Genomic DNA, 25,468 nt, shown 5'->3' with positions numbered 1-25,468 from the left:
TCGGATAAGGGGAAAGCTGAAGATATATCGGGGGGGAGGGGCCGAAGCAGGGGAGCAGCATAGGTGGCTGGCAGGGGGGGTGGGGTGGGGTGGGAGGGGAGGGGTAAGAGGAGGACAAGCAGGGAGGGAATGGGAAATGGTGAGATTTATTGCGTTGACCGAGGTGTTCCATCTTGTTTTAATTACCGAGCTTGCGTTGCTCGCCTCGGCCTTTATGCCGGCTCGTTCCCCCTTTTTTTTCCCTCGTCCTCTGTTCAGCGGGAGTGATTAAAGGTGCAAGGTTAAATTCGAACGCGGTCCTTCGTTTGATCGACCCTTTTCTCCACTTCGACGATGCTTTCGAGTGGTAGTAGGATGTTATCGCTTCGCTTTTTATTGGTCGAGCATGCGCGTGTACTGGCAGATCCTTTGAGCGATGCTGATGTCGCGGGGTGTGCTGCTTCGTGAACGATGTTCCGAAAGGGTGACTCTCACGATAATCGAGGTCGTGGGTGCGATGTGGATCGATTTGTTTGCGGTGCTGTTCGCGATGGCGGGCTTTCATTGCGCGGTTTGATGTAGGAACAAAAGTACTGTGGCGCTATTAGAGAGGCGCAGAGGTGTAGTAGGGTAAAGGACCTAGTTACTAACACCTAACCACAATTACTGTCACCTTAAGCTATTTTACTTAAAATAACGAATAAATAAACTATAATATACAATCTATAGTGTAGATTATAGATTGAATTACATAATTCTTTTTGTGTATGACTTTACAACATTTATTCGTTGTTTTAAGTAAAACAGCTTAAGGTGACAGTAATTGGTTAGGTGTCAGTAATCGGGTCCTTTACCCTAGTTCGTTATTCTCTAGGGTGACCATTTTCCTGTGCCTTGCACCCGTCGCTTTCTTATTTAACTTGTAAATAATGCCACGGGCATGTAGAGACTAGTTACCGCGAGACGGTCCTCCAGTTCGCCTATGTTCCGCTGACATTTCGAGTGGTGTGATAAATTGAACGTTAAAAGAAATCTGCAGTGGGCAATTCTGCCGTTACGGAGTACCTACTTATCTGAAAGTATCTGACCGACTTGGGGGGTCACTTACACGTGGCTCGGTGTGCACTTTTTTTGTTGTTATTCTATTCCCTGTCGTGCTTTTATCGCGTCGCAGTACGGTGGCTTTTTCTTTGCCATCGTTTGTCGAAACGATGGTGTCCCGTAGGAAGTTGGTCGTGCCCAACGTCTGAACCGACGCATTCCTCAGCCGCAGTGACAGTCCGTTCGTTACCGCGGGTCAAACTGCATTTCGTCAGGCGAATGCAGATAGGCCATCGCTCCCCGAACATAAATCAGTCTGTTCTGTTTCTTCTGTCGCGCGAATGATTTGTGCGTTTTGTTACGCAATCGTGCATATGCTGGCTAGACATGGAAAAACCACGAGCAGGAAACCACGTGAGGGCCACGTGAGGCAGACCACGAGAAACGTGTACGCGGTAACAGACTTCCTGGCTCTCTTTTTCGAGAATACTTATCGCCAGGGTGAATTCGATGGTCCCTGAAACAATCGACGACGGACGTTAAAATCGCGTGCCGCCAGGCTCAGCTTGCTAGTTAGTCGATTGAAATGGGAAGTGTCTCAGCGAGGTATTAGTCTATTCAATTCTTGGGTTCTGAATGCAGCGGAAAACTGTAATCTAGGTGGAATTGGAGTGTAGGTATTGAACCCAATGAAAGTTATTTATTTAATTTTCACAAACAGTGTAGGGTAATTGTGGGAGAGATGCCGCACTGGGAGAGGCGACGTACCTTTGGCATTTCAGGGTTATCGGTAATAAAATACAACACTGTCGATTTTATTTGTTTTAGGTTGTTCGTTTAGGTTAGATTAATAAGCGAGAACGTGTTTCCATTATTACTTTTAAAGATTTTGCTATTTTTCGAGGTAAGCTTACTGGACTTTGCCTCAATAGTTATACGTCGAGTTTATTTTTGCTATCGTAGTAGCTAAAAATTCATAGTTTTTCGTGACAAACTTTTGTAATACGTTAAAGAAACTCTGTGGAATATTTCTCGGTCAGAATAGGTCAGATTCGACATAGCAGTTGGAAATACAAAAGTGCGACGTCTCTTCCGGGCATTTGGGATAGATGCCGCACTTTTATGCGCACTGTATTGGAAGGTACCTAAGTCGACTAAAGGATGCTTTTAATGTTAAAAATACAAAAAGAGTGTCTGTAAATAGATACCGTGATATCTCGAGGCAAATTACTTATTTTTTAATGGTAAATCTGATAATCCAAATATATTTGTGGGCTTTTTACTCTTTTTTCACATTTTATTTTTATTTTGTGTGTAATGAATGTGGAAGGAAGAAGAAATGAGAACTAAGTTTAGAAAAGCAGAAATAATATCTGCACCTATTTATTTTTCCAATTTTATTGTATTTCATAACTGTATAAATTAAAAAGATGTTTCATTTTACTTTGCTTGTACTATTTTTTTAAGTAAAAAGTTAAAATTAACAAGTTTAAATGGAAAATTAAACTTCTCTCCTAAAAAATGGATGTTTTTAGTTTCAATTTTTTAAGGGTGACAGATATTAAAATTTTGATTTTCTTTAAAGCCAGTAGTAGGGCAAGATGTTCAACTAATAAGATGTATCCTTGCAACAAATTTTCACTGCAAAATTTAGGCACGGTGACAATTTTGCACAAGGTGCGGTAACTTTCCCCCAATTACCCTATGGCACGAATGGAATTTCTTATGAAACACAGACAATTGTGAATTTTGTATAAAGAAATATTGTTATAAGTCACTTTGTGGGATATGAGGAAACCTGAACAACTTAGTGGTTAATTTTCAGCGACCAGGAAGATTGTTTAGAGGATCTTTGTACTTTTATTCTCTGCATTGAAAGGATTAAAAGAAATTAAGTACGATCAATTTGATGTATTTTAATAATCGCAGAGCGTTATTCTTCGTTCTCTGAGGCGAATCTTTGAAGAAGAATTGGCTATCGTATGCGAGAACATTAAACAATTTATAACGAAACCGCCGCACACTTGTACGTGGATCAGCCCCTTGATTCGCGGTAATTAAATACCGAGTGCGTCCCCTTTTCGCGAGTGGCACCCCTGCGAGGGGGATGCTAGTAGGGTCAGGTTATTGATATTGCACCAGGGGAACAAATGATCCAACCGTGAATATGAATATTAATTTTACCTTACCAGCCTTACGTTCTACGCGTCCTTTCCCCTATTTGTCACCATTGCAGATGATCCACGGTGCCCGGAACAATTATATCGAATTACGCGTCCTTGCAATATATTATTATTGAAATGTATATAACTTTCTTCAAAGTGGTTATATTTTAAAAGTATTTTAAAATCTTTACTGACAATTTTCCTGTTTCCTTCTTTTTTCGGTTGATAGAGTATTAGGTACTTTAGGTAACAAAATATAGAAAGGTATACAAAAATAAATAAAATCGTTTAACGGTATATAACGATTAAGAAAGGAAACCGGAGAACATTTAGGCATTATATATTATAAAGCTTTGTACGCTGACTCGTTAAACAAACGCAATTTGAGAGTCCTTGTAGAAAGCACTGTAAATACCAAAAATCAAATTATATATACACTATAGTATTACCATTGGCAAGTGGAACATTTTCCGATAAAATTCTTTATTTTTCTTTAATTTTGGCACTTACAGTGTTTTTTACGAATATCTTTCAATTATCCAGCAAACTAAATCACGAGATTCTTTATTACAATAATGAGTATGTATTATGTGAATTACAAACTCCAGTTATAGTATTCAGGTGATTTAGTTCGGATCTATATAATATCAACATAAAAATTCTAAACGCATTTTGGAGCACCTCTGATCTTAGCCACCACATGATTCCGGTATCCAAAGCCTATCTTGCAGTGGATATCACTAGATCAACAGGGTTCGGAGATTGGAATGATCGAAGAGAACCAAAAGCTACATACGTCTGGACTTCGAATCGCCGCGGTCTCGATGACACAGTGACGCCATGCTTGACAAAGACCGAAAAAACGTCTAGGAATGCCGACGGACATATTTCGACTGTGTCACCTGAGGCAGATGCCTAACCCCTTCTATTCTTCTTCTTCGTCCCGTTTGTCCCCCCTCTGTTTAGTTCTTGGCTCCCTCAGCAGTTGAAATTCCTGATAATAATTAACGTTATTCGTTCTTCAGGCTCATTATTATTACTATTGCATCGTTATTACCAGACCCGGCTGGTTGCGCGTGCAAAGTGCGCGACGCACAAAGACGCTGCAAGAGAAAAAGCGTCTAAAAAAATCCTAAAAAAAATATGAGATAAATTTTTAAGCATCGTAAATTTGTATAAGCAGAACTAAGTAGGGCATAAGTAAGATCATATTGTAGAGAGGTTCTGATTTCACTTTAATTTCCTGTTCTTTTTATTCGTAATTAATTCGAAAACAAATTTTTTGCAAAGGCATACGAATGCACATCACACTTAAACAATAACAAGAAGATAGATGCTAGAGAGAAGATATAAGATTCTATGTCTAATCTGTGATATAATCTGCGAGATCTGGCGAGGGATGCATTTCTAAACATCGCAGGGGACGCGCTACTAATGCTCTTGCCTCCTTGATGAAACGAATACCTACATCTAAAGTTATCAATAAATTTAAAGTCGTGTAAGTTTGAATGAAGCAATTCTTACAGATATATAAGTAGAATAGACTAAAGAATTCCCAAGTTCTGCAGTTCAACTTTACGTTCTCTTCACAATGATATCTAAATCGAGGAGTTGAAATGGTAAACGATGCCAGAAGCGAAAATTTTCAGTATCTTCTTCTCAACCACAGCGACGTTGCTACTTATGATCTCAAATCTATTTTGCGACACCCATAGAAATTAAAATAAATTATTCTAGCACCTACAGCGTTTGCCACCGCATTCAACATGGAATTTACCTTCGTCGTTTTGCAGTAAAAAAAATAACTACCCATTTCTTCGGCACTTGCGTAGTTTACCATTTAAATTTCTCAATTGCTCATCGATTTCACTCCCTTCTCGCAGGAGAATTTCCCGCAGTACCTATTCTCCTCTTTCGCCACCCATCGGAGAGGCTCCCCGTCGTCGTCTACCTGCAGGAACACTTTCGGTTCGGCATCGCCTCGGTATTGGAGGCATCTCTCCCTTGTGTTCCCACGGGCTCGAACCTTTGACGTACGATGTCCCGGGTACGCGGTACACGACGTCCACCTTCCGATATCGTAGTCCGCCCCTCCGTGTCCTCGCTTGCTTTTTTTTTTTTTACCTCCATCGCGGACCCCGGTTCCCTTTTTGTTCGCGTGCAGTCGCAGAAAACCGGTAGCCGGCGGGAGCTTTTGAAAGAACCGCGACTTCCGGATCGTCGGGCGTCTTCGGTGAACAAGGGCGGTTGGCTTTTAAACGGAAGGGATTCTTGGGCAATATTCGGTGAAGGGTTTTCATGTGACGTTGACGTGGTAATAGTTAATAGTTGGTGTTTCATTTATGATGTAGACAACTGATTGCTTCAGCTGTTTATGCAGCACATAGGGGTAACTGGGATATCTATGGGTGGTGATTGGTCAGTTTCTGAGGCAGGGTAAGGATTATTTTGTATTTAAATTGTCAAACAGTGATCACTCAAAGTGGTACTAGAGAGGAATATGGAATTCTCCAAGAAACTAAATGGTCTGAATTAATCTTCTATTTTTAAGACATTAGTCGATATTAAGGATTGCATATCAATTAATAGGTACATAACAATTTTATTTCATCATAAAGAAAATGTTCGTAGTTTCTATGTAGAACTGTCGAGCATAGAACATTCCTGAATTATCACCTGCAATATAAAACACAGACAATATGACATGTTACCTCAAAGTAACAAAGTGTCATAGAAGATTCAAGATATTTATCTCACCGAGCTCAAGAATCAAGCATCACACTCATTTCTTTCACAAAACAGAGTGTCATGAACACGTAGGCAGTGTACATAAATATTTACTCATCAGTAATAATGCCGTTAAGAGTATACACAGAGACCCAAAGGAAACATTGATTAGAAATATTAATAGCAAAGAAATTGACAAAATATACTCGTCAACTTCTTAATTTAGTTAAAGCTGATTAAAAGTGAGAACATGTTCAACCGTATTCGGTAGAAATGATATGACGAATGAAAGATTCAATAAAATTCATTCTGGTGCTGCCTGGCGGAAGAAAAAAAAAATTGTTGTCATCAAATGGCCAGCAACAATAGGCCCCCGCAATTCTCCACGCTGAAAACGACAGGCAGAATTGGTTTATTCGCTAATAGCCGTAACGCATCGGAATAACGATTAAGTGGGTGCACTGGGTGCACGTGTTCGATCTGCCGGGACCCCTGCTAGCTTCCAAGTCACGTCTCATTTGCGCCGTTCAATGTATCGTTGGGGGTGCGTCGAGCCAATAAAACCAGCCACCCGAGTAAGGGCAGGTGCATCGTGATTCGTGAAAATCACGGAGTGACTGTAAAAAAGTCGTTCCTTCGACGGAGATGTTGCCTGTACCTCAGCTTCGCGAACCACTTATACTGGGCGAATGCTAAATAGACTGACGCAGAGTAATCGATAATGAGTGGTCCAAGCGGAATCTCTGTCGCTTCGAATGGCAACGTCAAGTCGAATCTCAGCTCTGCGTTTAGTAATCGGTGTACTTAATCAAATATTTCATATCACAGCGAGGAATAATATTGGGAAACTACGCCGACTACTGGTTTTGTTACTCACCGAATTTTTTAACCCAGACCATCATTGTTTGTGCGCTACAAAAACCCGGTGACTTCTTAATTTTTTTTATGAAAATCTCGTATTTTTACGGACCCTATAAGAGGTTTGTCCCGAAATGACACATGTTCTACACATCCTGTAATTTTTTCCAAGTCGATCTGAACCTCAATTCGCTCGCAATCAGGAAAAAACGAAGAGAAAAAAAATATTCCAGAAAAACGCAGTTAAAGTTTCTGGGCAAAGGCGACGCTATAGGTTGCCGCTTGACGTTTTTAGCTGTCAAATCTACAATTTAGCGAATTTTACTGTAAACCAAGCGGCATTTTATTCGGAAAAGATAGTACTTTCGGAAAATGCAATAAAAAAATCGATTTTTCGACTGCCTAGTCCCCTTAAACTGGAAGCATTGGGAGCTTAGTTTGGCCTGTACACAGGATTCCCATTCAAGTCACTCCTACCCAGTTCCTATCACTGACTTGTCACCGATAACTTGAAACGACAATGGAGAAAATTCTCGCACTCCACTATGGGCCTTACGAGCGGGAAAAATTCTGCAGAAAAGATGGAAGGAAGCTGCAGAAATTCCCAGCTGTGCGGAGTCACATATCTCGATGGGAGCAGCAAGCAGGATCCTCGTGAAATAATTGTGATCGGGCGATCAACGGGGCCGCGGTAGCACGGCGAACCTGACAATGCGCCAATAGAGCAAGGCGGAGCAAACTGCGGCAAGGAACGTGTCTATTCAAGCAGAGGTTGGCCTTTTCCTCTTTCTCTCGCCGTGCGCCAAGGAGCCGGCGAGCGCTCGCGGAATGTCTTCATTAAAATACCCGAGCTCATCATTTATGCAGAGCAAAAACACAACGAGGTGAGCCTCGAACGAGATCGCCGTGTCCCGGACGGGATCCGCGCTCGCTCGGCCTTAGCGTTTAGTTTTTAATTTCCGCATTGTTCACCACCGAGACGCTCCGCGATTTACAGGCGTTCCGGGAACGTGGCTGTTGCTCGGGGCGCGAAAAATCACGCTCGACGAGCGCCGATTAATTGGAAAGCTCTGGCGATGGTGGTACATGTAATAATTATAACTGCGCGTCAAACGTGCGAGGTGCACTGCTGAAATTTTTCGGAGAAAATGGTGTTTGAAGATTCTGTATGTGGTTCTAGGTGTATGTAAGAATAAGTCACATAGAGAAAAATTAAAAAAATTAAAAAACCCGACTGCTTAAAAAACATTAAAAAAAATAATTTTTAATTTAATTTTTTTAATGTTTTTTTTATTAATTTAATTTTTAATGTTTTTTAAGCAGTGGGGTTTTTTAATTTTTTTAGTTTTTATTTAATTTCTTTTAATGTTTTTTTATTTTTTTTATATCCTATAACATTCGGAACGTCAAGACAATTCTAAAGACACGTCATTTGTCCAAATCGGTGTATCCGTACAGACTCTAGAGCGTAACATGGACATGCATACATAGCCTGATAAACACAATACCCTCCTTTGCGTGCCGCAGTCGGGTAATAAAACTGGTTGAAATTATTATTTTGTTACCTACAGCACCGGACAAAAGTATTGAGACATTGAGTTTTTTTTCAGAAGCTAGAAGGAATCTTAGAACTAATCCTTCTAGCTTCTGAAATAAACTCAAGTCGTTTGGAACAATTTTAAAAAAAGTTATTCTGTTTTAAAGGGTGCCTCGATACTTTTGTCCGGCACTGTACATGCTGCAACTGGAAATTAATCGTGGTTCCGTTCTTAGAAGGGAATATTAATTCCCACCCTGAAAATTTTAATTTTAGTGAAGCTCAAATGTAAAATTTCAGAAATAACCTTGTTAGACACGCACGAGCTGACCATTTTATTATTACAAGTCTTATTTACGTAGGGAAACAGACGAGCACCGTGTAATCTTTTCGATAAAATGATTAATCTTACATCACCCGACGGAGGAATAAACGAGACGAATGAAAATGAATTCAGCCTCATGGTTCTATTTAGAAGTTTTCACAATTGTACGTACATCTTTCTCAATCGTATAACTTGTGACTCGCGTGAACGGAGACACTTTAAACCACGTGAATACCCGTGCCAACACTTCACGAATTCCTGCATCGTTTATAATTTCAAGAAGCTATATAACGAGAGAGACGAGTTTTCTTCTTATCGCGACCCCCGGAAATAAGCGCTTACATTTGTATGATCCGGGGGCGATCGTTCCACAGGACTCGTTTTCGCATTCGTAATTAAGTAGAAAGTCACAAGTATGACATCTCGTACGCTTGTCGCGTTTGTCATCGTGCATCAATCATGAGGACCGAATTCCGATGTCTTGTGCGTGAAATCAATATTGTAAATCTTCGAAACGGAGGCGCCAGATATTTTTCAAACAGCAGTGGCTCGATGAACGTGATTTTGAAGTTGTGTCTCGTAACGAAATGGGACTAGTAGGTTAGAAAATTAATTAAAAAACCTGACGTTTCTGTTATCTTTGCATCCGCTTTGGGAAACTTGAAAGCGCTGGGGTACAGAGCCTGAAAACAATTCTTCTACAAAAAATGGTGTGTTTCTGGTATCTCGGTAATATTTAAAAATACATTAACTTCAAGTAATGTTATACTGCGATCTATCTCAGGTAGAATTTGTTATTCCAGGATATTTTATCACTCAATAACACATATAATACTTTGGTACATAAATTAAACTTTTACTTCTTCTCATATCGAAAGACAGCCGCAGATCGCAAGCCAAACAGACACAGTGTGCCAACTTAACTTACTATGTCTCTATCAGGAAATTCATTATCCCTATAACAGAATTGAATTCCCATCCATTTCTATTTAATCTCCACTCCACTACCATGCCACTAAAACGTTGCGACACACACTTTCCTACTTCTCTACCATTACAATATTACAAACTTCCCTACCAAAACCTCTATCAAAAGGGGCACTCACTCCAATATCCCAAGCCTCTCGAACCAGTACCATGCCTCGACGTAAAAAAAAATTCGCACTGCAGCTGATCGAACGCTCATCCCCCTCCAAGGCGCGTCAGATACATGTCGCAGGCTTCAATTACAGCCACTGAGACCGAGTGAACGGAAAAAGGACCACGGAATCACGAAACATTCGTAGAAACCCACCCCCTCCCGTCCTCCAGCTCTGTCGAGCCGAAAATCCATAACCACGAGCCGGCAGCGGCGTCGTGGATCGCGACATGGAGGAATGCTCGAATCATGCTCCCTAATTCACCGATGATTCTGGGCCCGGTCCCATAGTGGTGTGGTGAAGGGGAGGAGGGCGGCAGTGATCGGGGACGATCGTCCCGCGACACACCAGGCATCCCGCGGAGCAGGTAGCTACGGGGAGACTTTCTGTCAGCGTGGCGCATTATCTAGCCGTTTATCTACGCCTATGAGGCTCCCTCGGTTGCCGCATACACGGCCGTCCTGCGCATGTACAGGCGCCGTTTCCTTATGTAACGACAAAACAGGTACACATCCACCCCGGGGTCCGCCATCGCCGAGGACACGGTTGTCTCTCTATTTCCCTGCTCATAAATTCATCTCGTGGGAGAGCGCTGGCCAGCTTGCGTGGGGTCCGCGCGAAGATGAAGGTCACCGGATTCTTCAGGGCTCGGCAAGGAGCACGGGGGAGGCCTGCGAGGCTTTTATCAACGGTTCACGGAGCTCTCGTGAGGAGTATGATTACGGGGAGGGTTTCGGTGGCCGGATCGAGTGGACAGCGAGGGTGAGCCTCGGAAGCTTCTGCAGCTTTGTCTTTGGGAGGGGCGAACGCCCGGGGCGGGGAATGTTTTTGTTACGGGAGGGGAGGAAAGTGAGCTTTGGATGGGGGGAGCGAATTTGGACGCGGCACTTGGTGTTTTCTGCGAAGCGTTCGATGGAGGAGGCTTTGGTGGAGCTCGGTGGAGTAGTCAAGTTCGGAGGTGTGGAGATTGCGAGGTTCTTTGGGTTGTGGGTGATTCGATTGAGAAGAATTGGTGGAGTTGCTGTTTTGAAAGCATAGGAGCTTGAGGGATAAAGAGCAAGGTGTGTTTGTTCCGTGAATATTTACGAATCTTATATGCAGAGATCCAAGGTGCGCCAGAAGTAGAACAGTTGCAGGATCCAGATGTCTCGGGATACTGCAATTTGCAAGACTTTTGAGGTACAAGTGCAATGGCGGTCACTGTGAAGGGTATGTTTCCTCGCCCATTGCCCAGCTGTCTGATATGCATACAATGTTACGAATACCGTATGTCCATCCGCGTGCAAAGCTTCAATGTCGCACTATTTCAGCACCCTTCGCTCGTGTGACATTGATGTATGACAGTGGAAGTACGTAAACGGGAATGGACGCGTCCTCGCGAGGCCTACATTTATCTCTCTTCCTCTATCCATTTTGCTAACATTAATAGTTTCTTGCATAAATTACTAGCAAAATACTCCAGCGCTTCGCTTCGGGCCTGTGAGATTTTAAGGACTGCATGAAAACACATTTCACCCCTTTTCACCACCTCCTTAGGGGCTGATTAGGGCTAAATCCTGAAACTGGTTTTTAGGCATTATTATGAGCGAACTTTCGAAGTAAAAACCAAGTTGATATCTAATCGTGCCTAAGAGATATTAAGGAATCCGAAAAAAACATGTTTCACCCCTTTTTACCCCGTTTGGTTTGAAATTTCAAAAAATCCCTTCTTATCGAGCACCTACGTCGCAAAAGGAATATGCCCACCGAATTTCATGTTTCTAGGGTCAGCGGTTTGAGCTGGACGGTGATGAATCAGTGACGCAACGATTATAAATATAAGTATAGGTTATTATATGAGATTCACTTTTATTAGGATTCACCACTGTGCGTTATACTGATCGTGTATACATGTAGCGCCAATTTCTTCACGCCACATTTAGTTCGACTTGACGTCATGAGTTCGTTGGTTACATTTATCATCGTAGATGTTTGTTCCGATCAAATTTGTACAATTTCTATTTGCTCGAAAATATGCAGTTTATATACAACGGTATGTACAAAATCATAGCAATCGACGACAAGCAGAATAAGAATCCATTCTGGGCGCGTTAGACGCGCCCGAAGTTTCCACGTAAAGTCATCTTGCTAGCAGAAATTGCGGTGATTTAAACTTTGATAGGGTCGAAGTCATAGTCCTGCTTCTCTCGCGCAAGATACAACAGTACTACTGCTGCGAAAACTGCAAGTCTCATTGCTCGAAGCATCTGAAACTGTCGGTTTGCAAATACTAAAGTAGTACAAGGAAACGAAATAAAATGATATATTAAATAAATAAATAAAAGGTCGTTGTGCGCACTGGAAGTTCTTTGATTTAGCAAATGTACCTACGTTTAAAGTTACCCCAGTCGTTGTTTAATTATTCTTTATTCCACTGCTGTTCATTCACATTTTAAGCATAAGAATTAGTTTAAGGAATGTATACAATGGAGCAAAAAAATTAAAGTCTTAATTATTAGAAACAGGTTTAATGTTAATCGATACTTCTATTTGTCAATATAGTTCCTTAGATTATTTAGATCTGAATAAATTATTACCAGAAATTCGTAATAGACTTCGAAATAACAATTTTGATTTTGCCAAACAATTTCCAGCAAGCACGTTCCTAATTTCTCAAACAGCACTGAAGTCGATTGGAATACTTACTTTGGCCATGATTACCACGCGTATCAGTGACACTTCCTCTCCGAATTCGATTCGATTTTCCAGTGACACGTCCGATAATCACACACGAATATTTATAGCGGAGATTATCGTCGCCGGGAACATCTGCGCAAACTGACGGGGCGAACGAAGACGCACGTTTACACCTGACGTCAATGATAATTAAGATTCGCGAGGAAGACATCGATTTCGAGTGTATGACTGACGTCAAAGATTTTCCTTGAATATTTGAACGTAGCTATTCAAAATAGATCATCAGCTATGTATTTCACTAATCATCATAGTTCTACTTTCGAAAAAAAAAAATAGAAATATAAAATAACTTTTTCATTATATACATTATCATTAAAGTTCTTTTTTTTAAATAAATTAACTTGGAAAGTCTCTACTTTAACTATAAAACCAAACAAATTCAGGAAATATATACCCAGAAAATAATAATCAATAATTAAATGGGAAATTTCTTGGAATTTTTTCTTTAGAAATAATAATCACAGAAAAAGTACTAATGAATTCCATTCATAGAAAATCCAAGTTTTCATAGTAAAGTACGTGTAACTACTCTCGAATACTTCTCCACCTTTATCAACCTACTATCACATTCTATTTAACAAAATGCAATGAAGTCGCATCATCGTTTCCAATTCCTTGCTACAAAATAATAATAAAAAATAACAGTACCCCCTCAAACATCAGCCATTTCCTCAACATTTCCCTGACAAAATTAAAAACGTTTCCCGGTCATTGTGGGCTGATTCAGCGATCTTATCCAGCGCCAACTGGCCGCATTTGCCCCGCGGTGTATACCTACCGCGAGCACACTCGTTCATACGCGACAGGGGGAAGAAACAAATTTCTCGAATTCATCGGTACGTCGGCCGTTTTTATTATATTCTATTAAACCGATACTCGGAATTTACGAGACAATTACATGCTCGGTTTCGTCTGTGATCGTGACCGACCGGCCTGTCGGCCCAGCCTGAAAGCGAGCGTGTATTGAGATCGTGGGCTGGCGAAGGGACAGCAGGAAAGAAGTAAAGATTTTATCTCGCGCAGCTGATCACCACTCTCGCTTCTTTGGCCAAGAGCCAGGGAAACATTTTTTTTTTGTTCTCCTCCCGCTCGGCCCGTCGACCGGCTCTCTCGTGCGAGAAACGCCGTGGATTTGCATGCGATCAGTTACCGATTAAGCCAGATAGAATCGGCGCTACTTCGCGCCGAATCGTCGGTTCTTGGCTCTCTTGGCCAGAATAGCGAACGGCGTCTAAGCCCCCAAAAACATAAGCATGGAGGTATAGGGGAGCTCTAAGCTCTGGGGAATTTCGGAGGCAGATTTACAAATGCTGAGGACACGTATTACGTAACCCTGCGCGGCGTCCAGTTCAGCTACACATTTAATAATCGAAGGAAGGAAAGTGGAGCGCTCAATTGAAGGCTATGTTCTTAAAATTGAGAAAATTTCTGAAAAGACGAGAATTGATCTGGGTCAAAGAAGACCGGAGTACGTGGTAGGGTTAATAGCAGGGGAATCAATACTCCAAAAACCAGTGGCGGACTGGGGTTAAAAATATTGGACGCCAGGAGACAAAGAGCGTCCACCTGCAACTATAAGGCTATCATTTAATTTTTATAAGAAATAAATAAAAATTACAAAAATACCTAAGTGGCGAAAGAAGTGCGTTTAACATTTTTGTGAAATAAATTAATATTTTGCAGTAATTACAGTGTTTAAGTGGGCCCACAGGGTCCACTTGCCATCGGGCAGACTGACTAAAAATTCCTCCGCGTGGCTTCATCGATTTATCCGAGTAGAAGTAACTGTCTAAGCCCAAGGTGGTCAGGAAATAATGTTTGATTTCAGAAGAACTGAAAGCTACCAGGACATACCCTCTACAAGCCTCTGATACTAGCTCGCAAACATGCAATTTAAAGAGAAGAATCCACTTAGCAGGATTACACTCCGAAACGAGGAGCGCCGCGGCCGAGTGGGCCACGAGAATAGAAAAGCCATGCGACGGGCACGGGTGAAAAGAAAGAAGCTGGCTGGCAGCGGGCAAAGCCGTATCTGCGTCTCGATCGGCGATCACCGTTTCGAAGCTCGCGGGATCGGGGTTCCGACGCATCGATCAGCGGTCGTCTCGTTAACGTATCACGCGATCGAAAAAGGACGACGTGGACGGGGGAGGCAGGAAATCGGCCCCGGTCGTCTTCGCCGGCCGAGTGGAATTCAGCGGGTGACACCACAAGTCGCCGGAATTTCAGCGTTGCATAGCCCAGGTTGCTCGCGATCCGGGGGCCCGCGTCTCTTTCTCCCTAGCCCCCGTAGGCCGCCGTGGGGCTGTTACGCGCCGCGATCGGGCTTGTTTCTGTGCTCGTGCATGCGTGTTACCGCTGGGTCCGGATCGGGAGCCAGCACGATGTTCCAGTTCCTTCGGCTGCATTCGCGGAGTAAGTAGCGTGCCGGGCGTGCTGATACTTCAGCTTCTGTTTGCACTACTTTGGTCGAGCGGTATGCAGCCGCGGGAGGGTCCCTTTCCGTCTTCGCCAACTCGCCGTATCAGAGCGGCCGTGTGCGTCTGCGCGGCGGACTGCGCGGCCGGACTCCTGATAGGCGGGCGGGAGCGCGCGCGTTCGTCCTGCACGTGGCACCCTCAACACTTTCCAGACTAGATCGATGATGCCGGGCGCACGATTGCGGGGGAGCTTGATAGGAAACGACTAATTCTGTGGCCTGCATCGATGGAGCAGATCGGGTTCATTTTGTTCCAGCGTTGAAATTATATGGCCTGGGGGACAGTTGGAGCATGAATTTCACTTTGCCACGTTCTGCGGCTAATTGGAAATGGGGCTGTATTAAATGAGGATGCTTGGAACGCGGCAGATGATTTTCTGAATGTAGGACCGCAAGCAGTAGCAAGTCGACAAGCGAGGAAGAGGAGGGTAGTGTGTCGCTAAGGAGGAAAGCGTATGAGGATTTCAGTGAAACTTTGTGAGGTGGTAGATATTTGACTTCTGTAGACATTTAACGTGAATCGAGGCTTAAAGCCGGGGTCCATCTGGAAGCTAAGCTGTGCTGTTTTAAAAAATTAGCTACGATACGTCCTTATGGAAACGTTTTCAACAAAAGCTATAATTACCTGTGCTATGTTTTTTTTTATATTTTGTAGCACAGTCAGACATAGCTTAGCTTAGCTTAGCTTAGCTTTGCTTAGCTTACAAGTGGATCCCCGGCTTAATGCTGGGATTTTAAGATCACACTGCTTCGAGCGCAACTGGGGAGCTATAGTTCTGATTGGCGGGAATTAGAAGTCGTAAGTATTTACAAAAATTGTGAAGGAAATATGGTGTTCATTGCTGAATATCTCGTGGACCTTTGAGTGTTTGCGTAAAAGTCTGATATGTAAAAGTATGATATCAGATCTGGAGTGGGATTAGAATTGGTTTCAGTTGAGTATCCACTAGATTTAAGTTAAGTCTGAATTATACCTGCAATGTATTATTTTATTGCGAATTTAATCCCGAAGAATCTGAGACTTACTCCAATTTTAATTGTTTAATTCACTTTCATCTTTTGAAATAGTAAATATGTAAACGTTTACGTTTGCTTGATTCGCGTCGCAATGTGAAACTTAAAGCGCATCTACCGCAGTGCGTGCAAATGCGTTCGGTGTTCCTTGACTCGTTGCCAATTCGATGCGTGCGTGAAATGCGCGAATGTGAGTCACCCATTCGTCGAAATTACGATCGGCTCTATTAAGGCGATATTAATTAACGATCTGAAGCTGATAACGAAACATCGATAGCGAAAAATTGGCGATTACAATGAAAACAAGTTGGGAGACTTAAAATAAAAAAAAAAGTTTTACCTTTAGATAAGCGTTTGTGGAAGGACATTTAACATTTTACAGACGGTGAGATTGTGAATCGCGTGGAGAAGACTCAAGTGTTACTTTATTTGCTAAACGTGTTGCTTTATCGTGAAACTTTTATATGTTGCTCCACAGCAGTGCTACAGTTTGTACTTTTTCAAAGATGCGTGATAAATCTTGTGAGGAATAGCTTGTAGATACGCTTATCGAATTCATTAAAACACTATTTCTTTTTTTATGAAATTATTTTTAATTCTGACACGCTTGTGTCTTTGTTGTGTGATCAGTTTTTGAATTTAGGATTAAAGTAACTTTTCTGGATATTACAACAGATGGTTAAATAAATTATACAATCAAATAATGGGTAATGAGGGGATTTAGATATTCAAAGATTAAACGACTTCACTTCGTATTGCAAAAATTATTGAAAATGTAGTGGAATGCGTATTTAGTGAGTATGTAATTTTTTTCATTCATTAATTTATTTTCTACTGCCGAGTCTTGCGGAGTACCAAAAGGTGGGACCACAACTCGTGCTACAAGAAAAGGCTCTCCTCAAATCTTCTTATTGGGAAATATTGTGACAGCGCCATCTACTAAAGTAACCTCTCTAATCGGGTCAATCGCGTTACAGGACTGGTGTCACACAAGTATTGAAATACTGCAACAATGTTTTTGTCATTAAATAGTCTGTTAAATTTTACAAAATCGATCATCAAACAGTCGAAATTCCCAGTACTGCCAATAACAGGTGACAACTAACCCGATTAGACTGCTTTAATTTTCGCCACCAGATGGCGTAGCGGAAATAAGAAAGTGCCAATATGTATATACTTATATAATCGTTGTGTCACTGATTCATCACCGTCCAGCCTAAACCGCTGAGCCTAGAAATTCGGAGAGTATATTCCTTTTACGACGTAGGTGCTGGATAAGAAAGGATTTTGTGAAATTCGGACTGTTTAATATCTTTTAGGCCCGATTATACGTCAACTTGGTTTTTACTTACAAAGGTTGCCCGCACAAATGCCAAGAAATCAATTTCAGGATTTTGCTCTATGCAACCTCTAAGGGGGTGGTGAAAAGGAGTGAAATGTGTTTCCATGTGCTCTTTAATATTTCTTAGGCCCGAGGCGAAGCGCGGTGGTATTTTGCTAGTTATATTATATAATTGCAATACAATATTATAAACCTTCCTAGCCCAACATTCAAGCAAACACAACGTCTCCCGTTCCACCTGTTCTCATTGAAAGCCATCCCAACCCTCGACCATCCTACCTCTGCGCAGAAACGAAGAAACAATTAACCTATCTGCTCGAGTAAACAAATAATCGAAAAGAGGAGGCGATCCTCTCTAAACTACGGCATTACCTGACTAAATGAAAGCCAACTTGGAGGGCAGTCCGCTTAATAACAGAAATCTCGAGGGCGCCGATTCAGCTCACCCCATCTCACGGAAAGGAAGAAAGAACGAAAACCACCACCCGCGCGCCCCGTCTCCACCCCGCCCTCTCGCTCGTCCCTCTGTCGTGTCCCTCTGCCTCTGTCTCCCTTTCGCCATCAATTATTATCGTCTTCCACGGCTTCGTAGGGCTGACGCCGACATCGCAGGCGCCCCACGATTGGGCGTCGGAGCACTCCACGTCGCCATGGTGACCGACTCCCTTCGACGAGGGGTTGGCCGAGGTGGGGGACGAATAACTCGCGAAAACACGTAAATTAAACGCACTATGGGGGTTGATGGGGCGGAATGGGGTCGAGTGGGTGTCTCAGACCGTAAAACATAGCCGTCATAAGCGGATATTAAACCGTGCTTCCGGGGTCAGGGCTGGTTTGGGCCGGCTCGTAAATGCTCGCAGAAAAATCCTCGTTTCTTCCTCCTTTTCCCTCACTTTCTCCTCTTTTTCGCGACCGTTGCCGCTGGATTCATCACTGCCGCGTGTAAATGAAATTGCTTCGTTCGGCCAGGATTGTTGCCCACCGCTTTGTCAATTAATGGAGGGGTCGGCGATGCTTCCTCTTTCGGCGTCTGTATCCCGTAATTCGTTGGAGCCCGTGTAACTGCCGTGTCTTCCTTTGGTGACTGGTAGGACGCTGATAGATATCACTGGCAATTTTCAGGGTCGCGCTGATAGTGCAGCTGCAGTTAGCTTTATCACTTATCATTTAGAGAAAAATAAGAGAATTAATCGTGTAACGTACCTACTTAATTTGTCCATTATAATACGTATCATTTGTTTCTCTGGTGATTCTGTTATGGGATTAACCAGGCGGGAGGCGCACCCTATATTGTAACACAGGTTGTCGCTACCGGGTGAAAAATACCCAAAATTGAAACGTAAAAAACCACGGTTTCAGATTTTTTTTTTAACTTTGTAATTTTTATGTTAAAGTACAGTGTTTTAAGAATCGAACAAAATTTATGAAATATCTTAAAATCTTTATTAAAGTTCTTTGAAAAATTGTAACAGAAACTCAAACAGTCTTCATATTTTCGCAACTAGCGCCTGTGCAGCAAATTTTACCCAGTAGCGCCTCCCGCCGCGTTAAGGGAGAAGATCGTATAAACCGAACGAAAAATAGAAACAAATTTTTTCCCATAAATCGCTTCTAAAACATTTTAAAAATATATTCCCAAATTTATAGGTCGAAATTCAAATCATTTTAAACACGTTTTTCTCGAAACTACGTTTTCACAATTGGCGCTGGGGATAACTAAAAAACTATTTGACCAATCAACTTCAAATTTTGCACATTTTTAGTTTATAATATTCCTCAGAATATGAACCACATGGTTTAACTAAAATATTAATTTTAACCATTGTTTTTAAACAAATAAAACGCGAAATTTTGGTGAATTGTTTGAAGTTCCGCGATTTTTAAAATATGCAATTTTTACACCATTTGTGGCTCATATTTTTACAATTGGCACTTAAATTGAAAAAAAATTATTGGTCTGTTTCACATAACTACCAGAGACGCTGCAACCTGCGCCGTTTTGCATCTCGATAAAAATCATAATTCAGATACTGCTGTATTTCTTTTGTATTTATTATAATTTTACTGTTATAATTTTTTTTTACTTGTTAGAATGTTAAAGAAAGTACTCTTAAATTTCCGAAAAGATTAGCGCATTGGTATCTTCGCAAAAATTCTTAAAAATTTATATAAAAATAAGCCGTTTATACGGGCTTCTACCCTTAAGTATGATCCTATGCACAAATTTTTGTAAAGTAATGAATTGTACTTGGGTAGTTACAGCGTGTAACACTGGACATTATTACATGCATTATGACCTGCACTTAGGAGATTAATGTCTGCTATCCTCCTCCATGAGCGTATAATCACACGCACATCATTCACAAATCCATAGAACAAAGCTGGCACGAGTATACTACTAATTCAAACAATTAAATTAATTTTATTTCACACACGTTCAAGAATCGAACATATTCGAGCTAAAATATCATTCATTTTTGTCTTTCGTAGGAGATGACACTCTAAAGTATGATATGATAAAATAACTATCTGAAGATTCTTCCCGACAAATAAAAGAAAAGCTGGTGTTTCTGATTAGGTATACAATACACACGTTCTCGCTTTATAACTCCGAAATAATTCATAGTCTAAACCATCTCGTCTAATACTTCTCTATTCCCGTTTACCATTGCTAGATACAGGCAAAATTCTGTGGCCCGTAAGCACCTTCCTTATTCCACATCATCTCACACATCCGCCGAGCACACTAGCGAAGGGTGTCTGCCCTCGTCCAAGGGAAAACAGAGAAAAAAGCCAGACGAGTAAAAGGAAGAGGGGGTCAGAAAAAGGAGGAAGGACCCCGCGGACGTGCAGAAGCGTCCCGAAGTCGCGCGACAACTTTCCCTATATGCGTTATTTCGTGGCTGCCAGTTTTTCCCGTGTGTTGCGCGCGCCGGTACGCGGTGGTATGAAACTCGCGCCAATTACCTTGTCAATTACCTCGATTGATGGTCGCCGCCATATTGATTTCACAAGCAATCAAAGGCTCTGCTGCGTTTTCCTAGGAGACCCGCTACCGGGAGGGATACACGCGGGGACCCGCGATCGCAGGCCGGAGTGAGCAATAATTCTTGCTTTTGCCATCGGATGCCGAAGACGCCTGGCTATCGAACCGATCGGACCAGTAATCCCAAGTATTTCTCACTCGTGCTCGACCGGGGGATACCAATTCCGCGTATCCACGGCGAAAGATTTACTGTCTCATAAGTCACCATCGAAAGTCGCGGCTGCGCGCCCCGCAAAAAACTCTATCGACACGTACGAGACTATCGTACCGAGGGATCTACTTACTGGTGTCTTATTAGCTGCCAGTGTCCGTCTGCTGAAACGCGTGAATTCCCCTTCTTTCTTGCGCCGTTGGCCGCGCGGATGGCGGATTTAAGGGGCACGAATGGAACCTGGCCGATCGTGAGCTTCAACGCTGCAGCCTCGAGATTCGAGATTAGGGATAAATACGGACGGCTCAGATTCTGTTCGAGTTACCGTTTATTTTGGCTTCTCTGTGGAACAGGGTGGGATAGCACTTGTTGATACCATAGAGCTTGCGAGGAATTTTAATCTTAAGCAGTTGTAGGACACTGTGTTAACGATTGGCCTAGCGCAATGTTGAGGTCTACTACATCTGCGTCTCTGTTTATGGCAGAAGCGACAGGGAAATATTAAATCCTTTATGGAGTATCGGGGAAACGTTTTCTAGGGTCTAGTAGCGGAATCTATGACTCTACTCATTCTGTCACGTTCAGACGTCAAATCTTGCATTCCCGACGTCAACACCTTCTTCGTCTTCAGACCGCTGCTCCAGTTTCAACCGGTTTTCTGTCGCGGATGGAGCTACCTGAATGTTCCCGAAACTTTCCCAAAGCACTGAACGCGCCATGGTTGCGTCAGCTTTTAATGGTTCGCCGGAAAATTGTTTGCCTAACGAGGTTTTAGCATTCACGCTCCGCGTATCGACTTTTCACGCTAGCCGGGCGCACAGGTGTCTCTCGGGCAACGGCGCGCGCTCGGTCTTGCATAGATTACCGTCGCTGGGCTGTCGTTTCCCCGAGAAGGATTGACAAGTGGCGCAACGGGCCCCTGGGGCAGCTGACTGCCACCGAATCAAAGTGCGCAAGGTGTCTCGACATTGTCACGCTCGTTAGAAGTACAAATGCGCCGGGGCCAGACGCGTAATTTATTTCCCTTCGATTGCAATCTGAAGGTTGTACCACTCGCGGCGCTGATCAGAGGCGTGCCGATGTTTTCGGAGGTGCCTGCTTATCCTTTCTCTGATAACGTCCCGCGGCGAATATTTTTAATTGAAGACGCCAGTTGTTGAATGTTGCTTCGTGACGTGCTTTAACTTTGTACCACTTGTAAGCCTGCTGTTTCACACAGCAGATTTCTCTCCCCCTTTCGGTCGCGGGGATTAATCGAAAGTCAAGATTATGGAGATACATAAATGTAGCTTTCGCACTCGTATGAGGTGACAAAGTCTGAGTAAAACACAAAAATGAAACCTACAAAGCAACATTTTTATTTTATTTTATTTAATATATCAGCAATCAGAATTGGGTTCTAGAGACTGATGCGTTGACTTAAGACCCAACGTTAGAGTTCTTTGTGTGACATGATAGGGGGACTTCCAGTGAAGTGACCTCCTATCCCTCATCTGAGGTCGATTGGCCAGTGTTTGTTTAATCTTCGGTAGGCCTTGCTGTAGAAGTGGTTGTACAAGTGGGTTGATGTGTATTTCTAGTTTGTCATGGTGTTTAATGCTTCTTTCTTGGATGGTATTTGTGATGAAAACCAATGTATATAAGCACTTTCATAGATTTTCCACTATTAAGGGGTCATTCAGGTTAGCGCGTCGAAAAATTCAGCGATTTACAGAAATTGATTGCGACGAAAATATTTATAGCAATGGAGAAAAACTTTTTTCTATTTATTAAACTATATTTCTACCGCAAATAAAAAATGTAAAAATAATAAAATTATTGCTTTTCAAATGCTTTCGAAAGTGGTCTTGATGACATGTTTAAAAAGTCTGTTAGACTTATCTGAACCCAAAAATCCCAACAGATTCTTGATCAGTATGTCTGTCGCTATCGCTCGGACTATAATTAGTGATTTATCTTCAAAATTAGCAAAATGGCGGGCAAATATGCAAGAAAAATGTTTTTTCTTGCATATTTAAAATAAACATTATTCTGACGCATAGTGCAGAAATAGATATCGTCGAGCTTTACATTTAAAATCAGGAAACGAATTTAGCCCTCGAATATCAGGTGGAAGGGAATTATGATAATGAGCTGAAATATAGGCGAAGGAGGATTCAAATTTAGATGTCGAGTGTACCGGTATAGAAAGGAGACTTTCGAAAAATGTTTTAAAGAACAAAAATCGATTTTTTCAACCCGTCTAACCGAAATAACCCTTTAAGCTGCGCATTACTGGCCCCGTAGTCCAGTCAACCATTTCCCTGTAATACCAATCTCTTCCAATTCACGAGTCATCAACAAAGGTGGCGCCACAGTCTGCCAGCACCTGAGCAACCTTCTCCAGAAGGCAGCTCTAAAACAATGAAACTCCCCCAAAATCCCCACAACTGTTACCTAAAACACGTTCCCCTTTATCTAAATTACTCGCGAGGAACTGTGAAAACAAGTAAATTATGAACAAATTTCCTTTGCAGGATCCTCCAACGATCAAGCCGCCTACAAAAGGAGATACCACAGTTTGCCAACGACCCAGGAACGAGCTCTGAAGCTGTTCTAAAGGCATCGATATCATCGGCTTGGCGCACTCCTCGCCTCTGCACCATAAACAACCTCACGAAAAGGAGAAAGAAGGGGCCGGAACGAGGTGACAGGGAACGAGCGACGACGTTCGCGTTTTGCTAGCCGCCCGCGCCGCGGGAAAATACGAACGCGCCAGACGCCGCTGGTAGCCGAAATCGCCCCCAGTGCGTCGTAAGTTACGCCGGCGATAAAAACTGCCGCTGGTATATTCGGAATAACCGTGGAATGTTCGTATATCCACGGGGGAACGTTAAACGGCCGGCCGGCGAGCCGCTTAGCGCGCATTGACCACATGGTTCGCCTTCGCGTTGTCAGCGTGTTCCGCGGGGCCCTCGGCGAACTTTACGCCGCGTCGGTTCGGTTCGTTAAGGCTCCGCGGGCCCTATGGGAAGCTGGAGGGCAGCAGTTACACGCATTCCGCCCCTCGTAATGCCGAAAGCTTTAAACGGGCAAGAAGCACGGCGGGGGCCGCCGCGCCGTTTGCGGCGTCGATTCCTCCGCCGTCCCAAATTAGTCTTCTTGTACGTTGACGATTTAATATTTGTTACCGTGGACAGGCCGCCCCGGCTCGCTGGCTTTCTTGTCCCATGCGGGCTCCGTTTTACGAATGCGAGCTGGTGACCGCGCGAAATGCTGCGGGGAGAAATTCGTGCGACGCGGGAGACAACGCGAGCGCCTGCATTCGGGGAGGAAAGGAACCGAGCGGAGCGAACTTAATTTCCCTTCACTCTTGTCTGACTTCGTGGACTTACTGTCACTTCGGCGAGTAATTGTCATGGATTTGCCAGAGTTAGTTAGACCCTTGGAAATCGATCGAGCGATATTCTCGATGGTACTGTAAGTTCGTAATTATGGAAATTAGACTCTCGCCTTCGGAAGCAGGGACGGTTGAGGCAGAATTACTCGAGGGTGTTCTGTTATCTGCGTTACGACCGAACTATGTCACTTATTCGTGATGTAATATATGTGATAGTAGTGCACGAGTGAGATGCTAGCTTCCACGCAAAGCGTATCAACTAGGGACGAAAGACATTTCCTGCATTCGTCTTACATTATTCAACGCGCTGCGGGGCTTCTTCCACTTCGTTTCCATTCAGCATGCAAACGTCCACTGGTTGATGTTTCGCACGAAAGAAATGGGTCTAAATCGTCGACGCCGTAATTTCCAAAGGCATGCCACATTGGTGTCCCAGTTTCCTCGGTACCAGTTGCAAGTGAACCAGGTCCCACCGAGCACTGTATTTCCATTCGCGTAGGCTCGCGGCTCGCGCGGTGCTACCGACTTTCCGCTCGACAATAACAGTACAGTTTTCCGCGATGTGCGCGACGAGTTTCCAAGAAGAGGCGGCCAATCACGGTTTTCCAACGGGAAAGAAGGTCAAGCAGCGCGTGAACGAAATAACAAACGTACAAATTGCGTCTGCGTTATTGCGTTATGGGAGCGGCGGAGCGTGTCCCGCCGAAAGGAATTCCTCGATCAAGTATTCAGGATTCCCACGTAACCCAGCCTGAACGCCTGTGCAACGAGCTTGTGCGAAGTTCGTAATTAATTTCCAAGTGATTTAAAAGTAGAGAAGCGGAGGGAATGCCGCTGGACTAGGGAGCTTGCGCTGTAACGTCCATTCGACGAAATATCACCTGCGCCTGCGACCATTTACTTGGTAGGGCATCGTTCACTTTTCACAAGGAACTACTCGAGGATGAGTGTTCTCGTTCATTTGTGTAGGCTCTGCGGAATCGAGGGATTAAATACAAGCACCTACGTGAGATTTTCATTTACCTCTTTTTAATTCAAGAAAGTTCGCAGTAATTCTTATGAAATTTGTATTGTTTAAAATGGCATAAGTATAATTGTGAGAATTATTGCTTTCCGCCTGTAATTAGGTAAAAATTGCGTCCGATTGTATTCGCGATAACAGCCACGTAAAATTAATTACGTAACTTTTATTAGCTTCTTGCATATTTAAATCGACGAGTATACGGGAAAAGCGAAAGGGCGCTGAATTGTAGGGCAGCTTCGGAAGCAACCAAGCACATAAGCAACGTTCTAATTCCTCGTTCATCGTGAAAGCAATTAACGATCCTTCGAGCGTTTTTCCGGCCATCATGCGCGTACTTTATGACACCGTAATTGAATAGTGTCGCGATTATGTGACTGACTTGACATCGCTATGACTTCCCGTGCGCGTCATTGCGCTTCAATTGACCGCCATTTTTACCTGCTGGTAACGATCTATCTGCTCTAATAGCTGCCGATTTCGAAACGAATTGGTGCACAGATTACTGTCTCAAGCGCATCAAACACAT

General features: G+C 43.0%; 1 protein-coding gene and 1 long non-coding RNA gene across 3 annotated transcripts in view; one reads left to right on the top strand and one right to left on the bottom strand.

Moving 5' to 3' along the window:
• Vg (transcription factor vestigial) overlaps positions 1–24,991 on the top strand; it is a 153,056-nt gene extending 128,065 nt beyond the window's left edge. The window contains exon 6 of one of the 2 annotated variants that reach the window (XM_076830776.1): positions 23,056–24,991. In XM_076830776.1, coding sequence (XP_076686891.1) covers positions 23,056–23,138 — 83 coding nt within the window. In that variant the 3' untranslated portion in view covers positions 23,139–24,991. The remainder of the gene's footprint in view (positions 1–23,055) is intronic. The other variant, XM_076830775.1, reaches the window with a different exon arrangement.
• On the bottom strand, positions 11,590–12,590 carry LOC143378860 (uncharacterized). The gene is made up of 2 exons (XR_013088377.1): positions 12,457–12,590; positions 11,590–12,023 (listed from the first exon to the last, which is right to left on the bottom strand). It is a non-coding gene; the product is annotated as an uncharacterized LOC143378860 (long non-coding RNA).
• Positions 24,992–25,468: the final 477 nt, after the last annotated feature.

Source organism: Andrena cerasifolii, chromosome 2, assembly GCF_050908995.1.
Source record: "Andrena cerasifolii isolate SP2316 chromosome 2, iyAndCera1_principal, whole genome shotgun sequence".
NCBI classification, from domain to species: Eukaryota; Metazoa; Arthropoda; class Insecta; order Hymenoptera; family Andrenidae; genus Andrena; species Andrena cerasifolii.
Note: the sequence above shows the minus strand (reverse complement) of the source record. Positions and strands in the feature narration are given on the sequence as shown.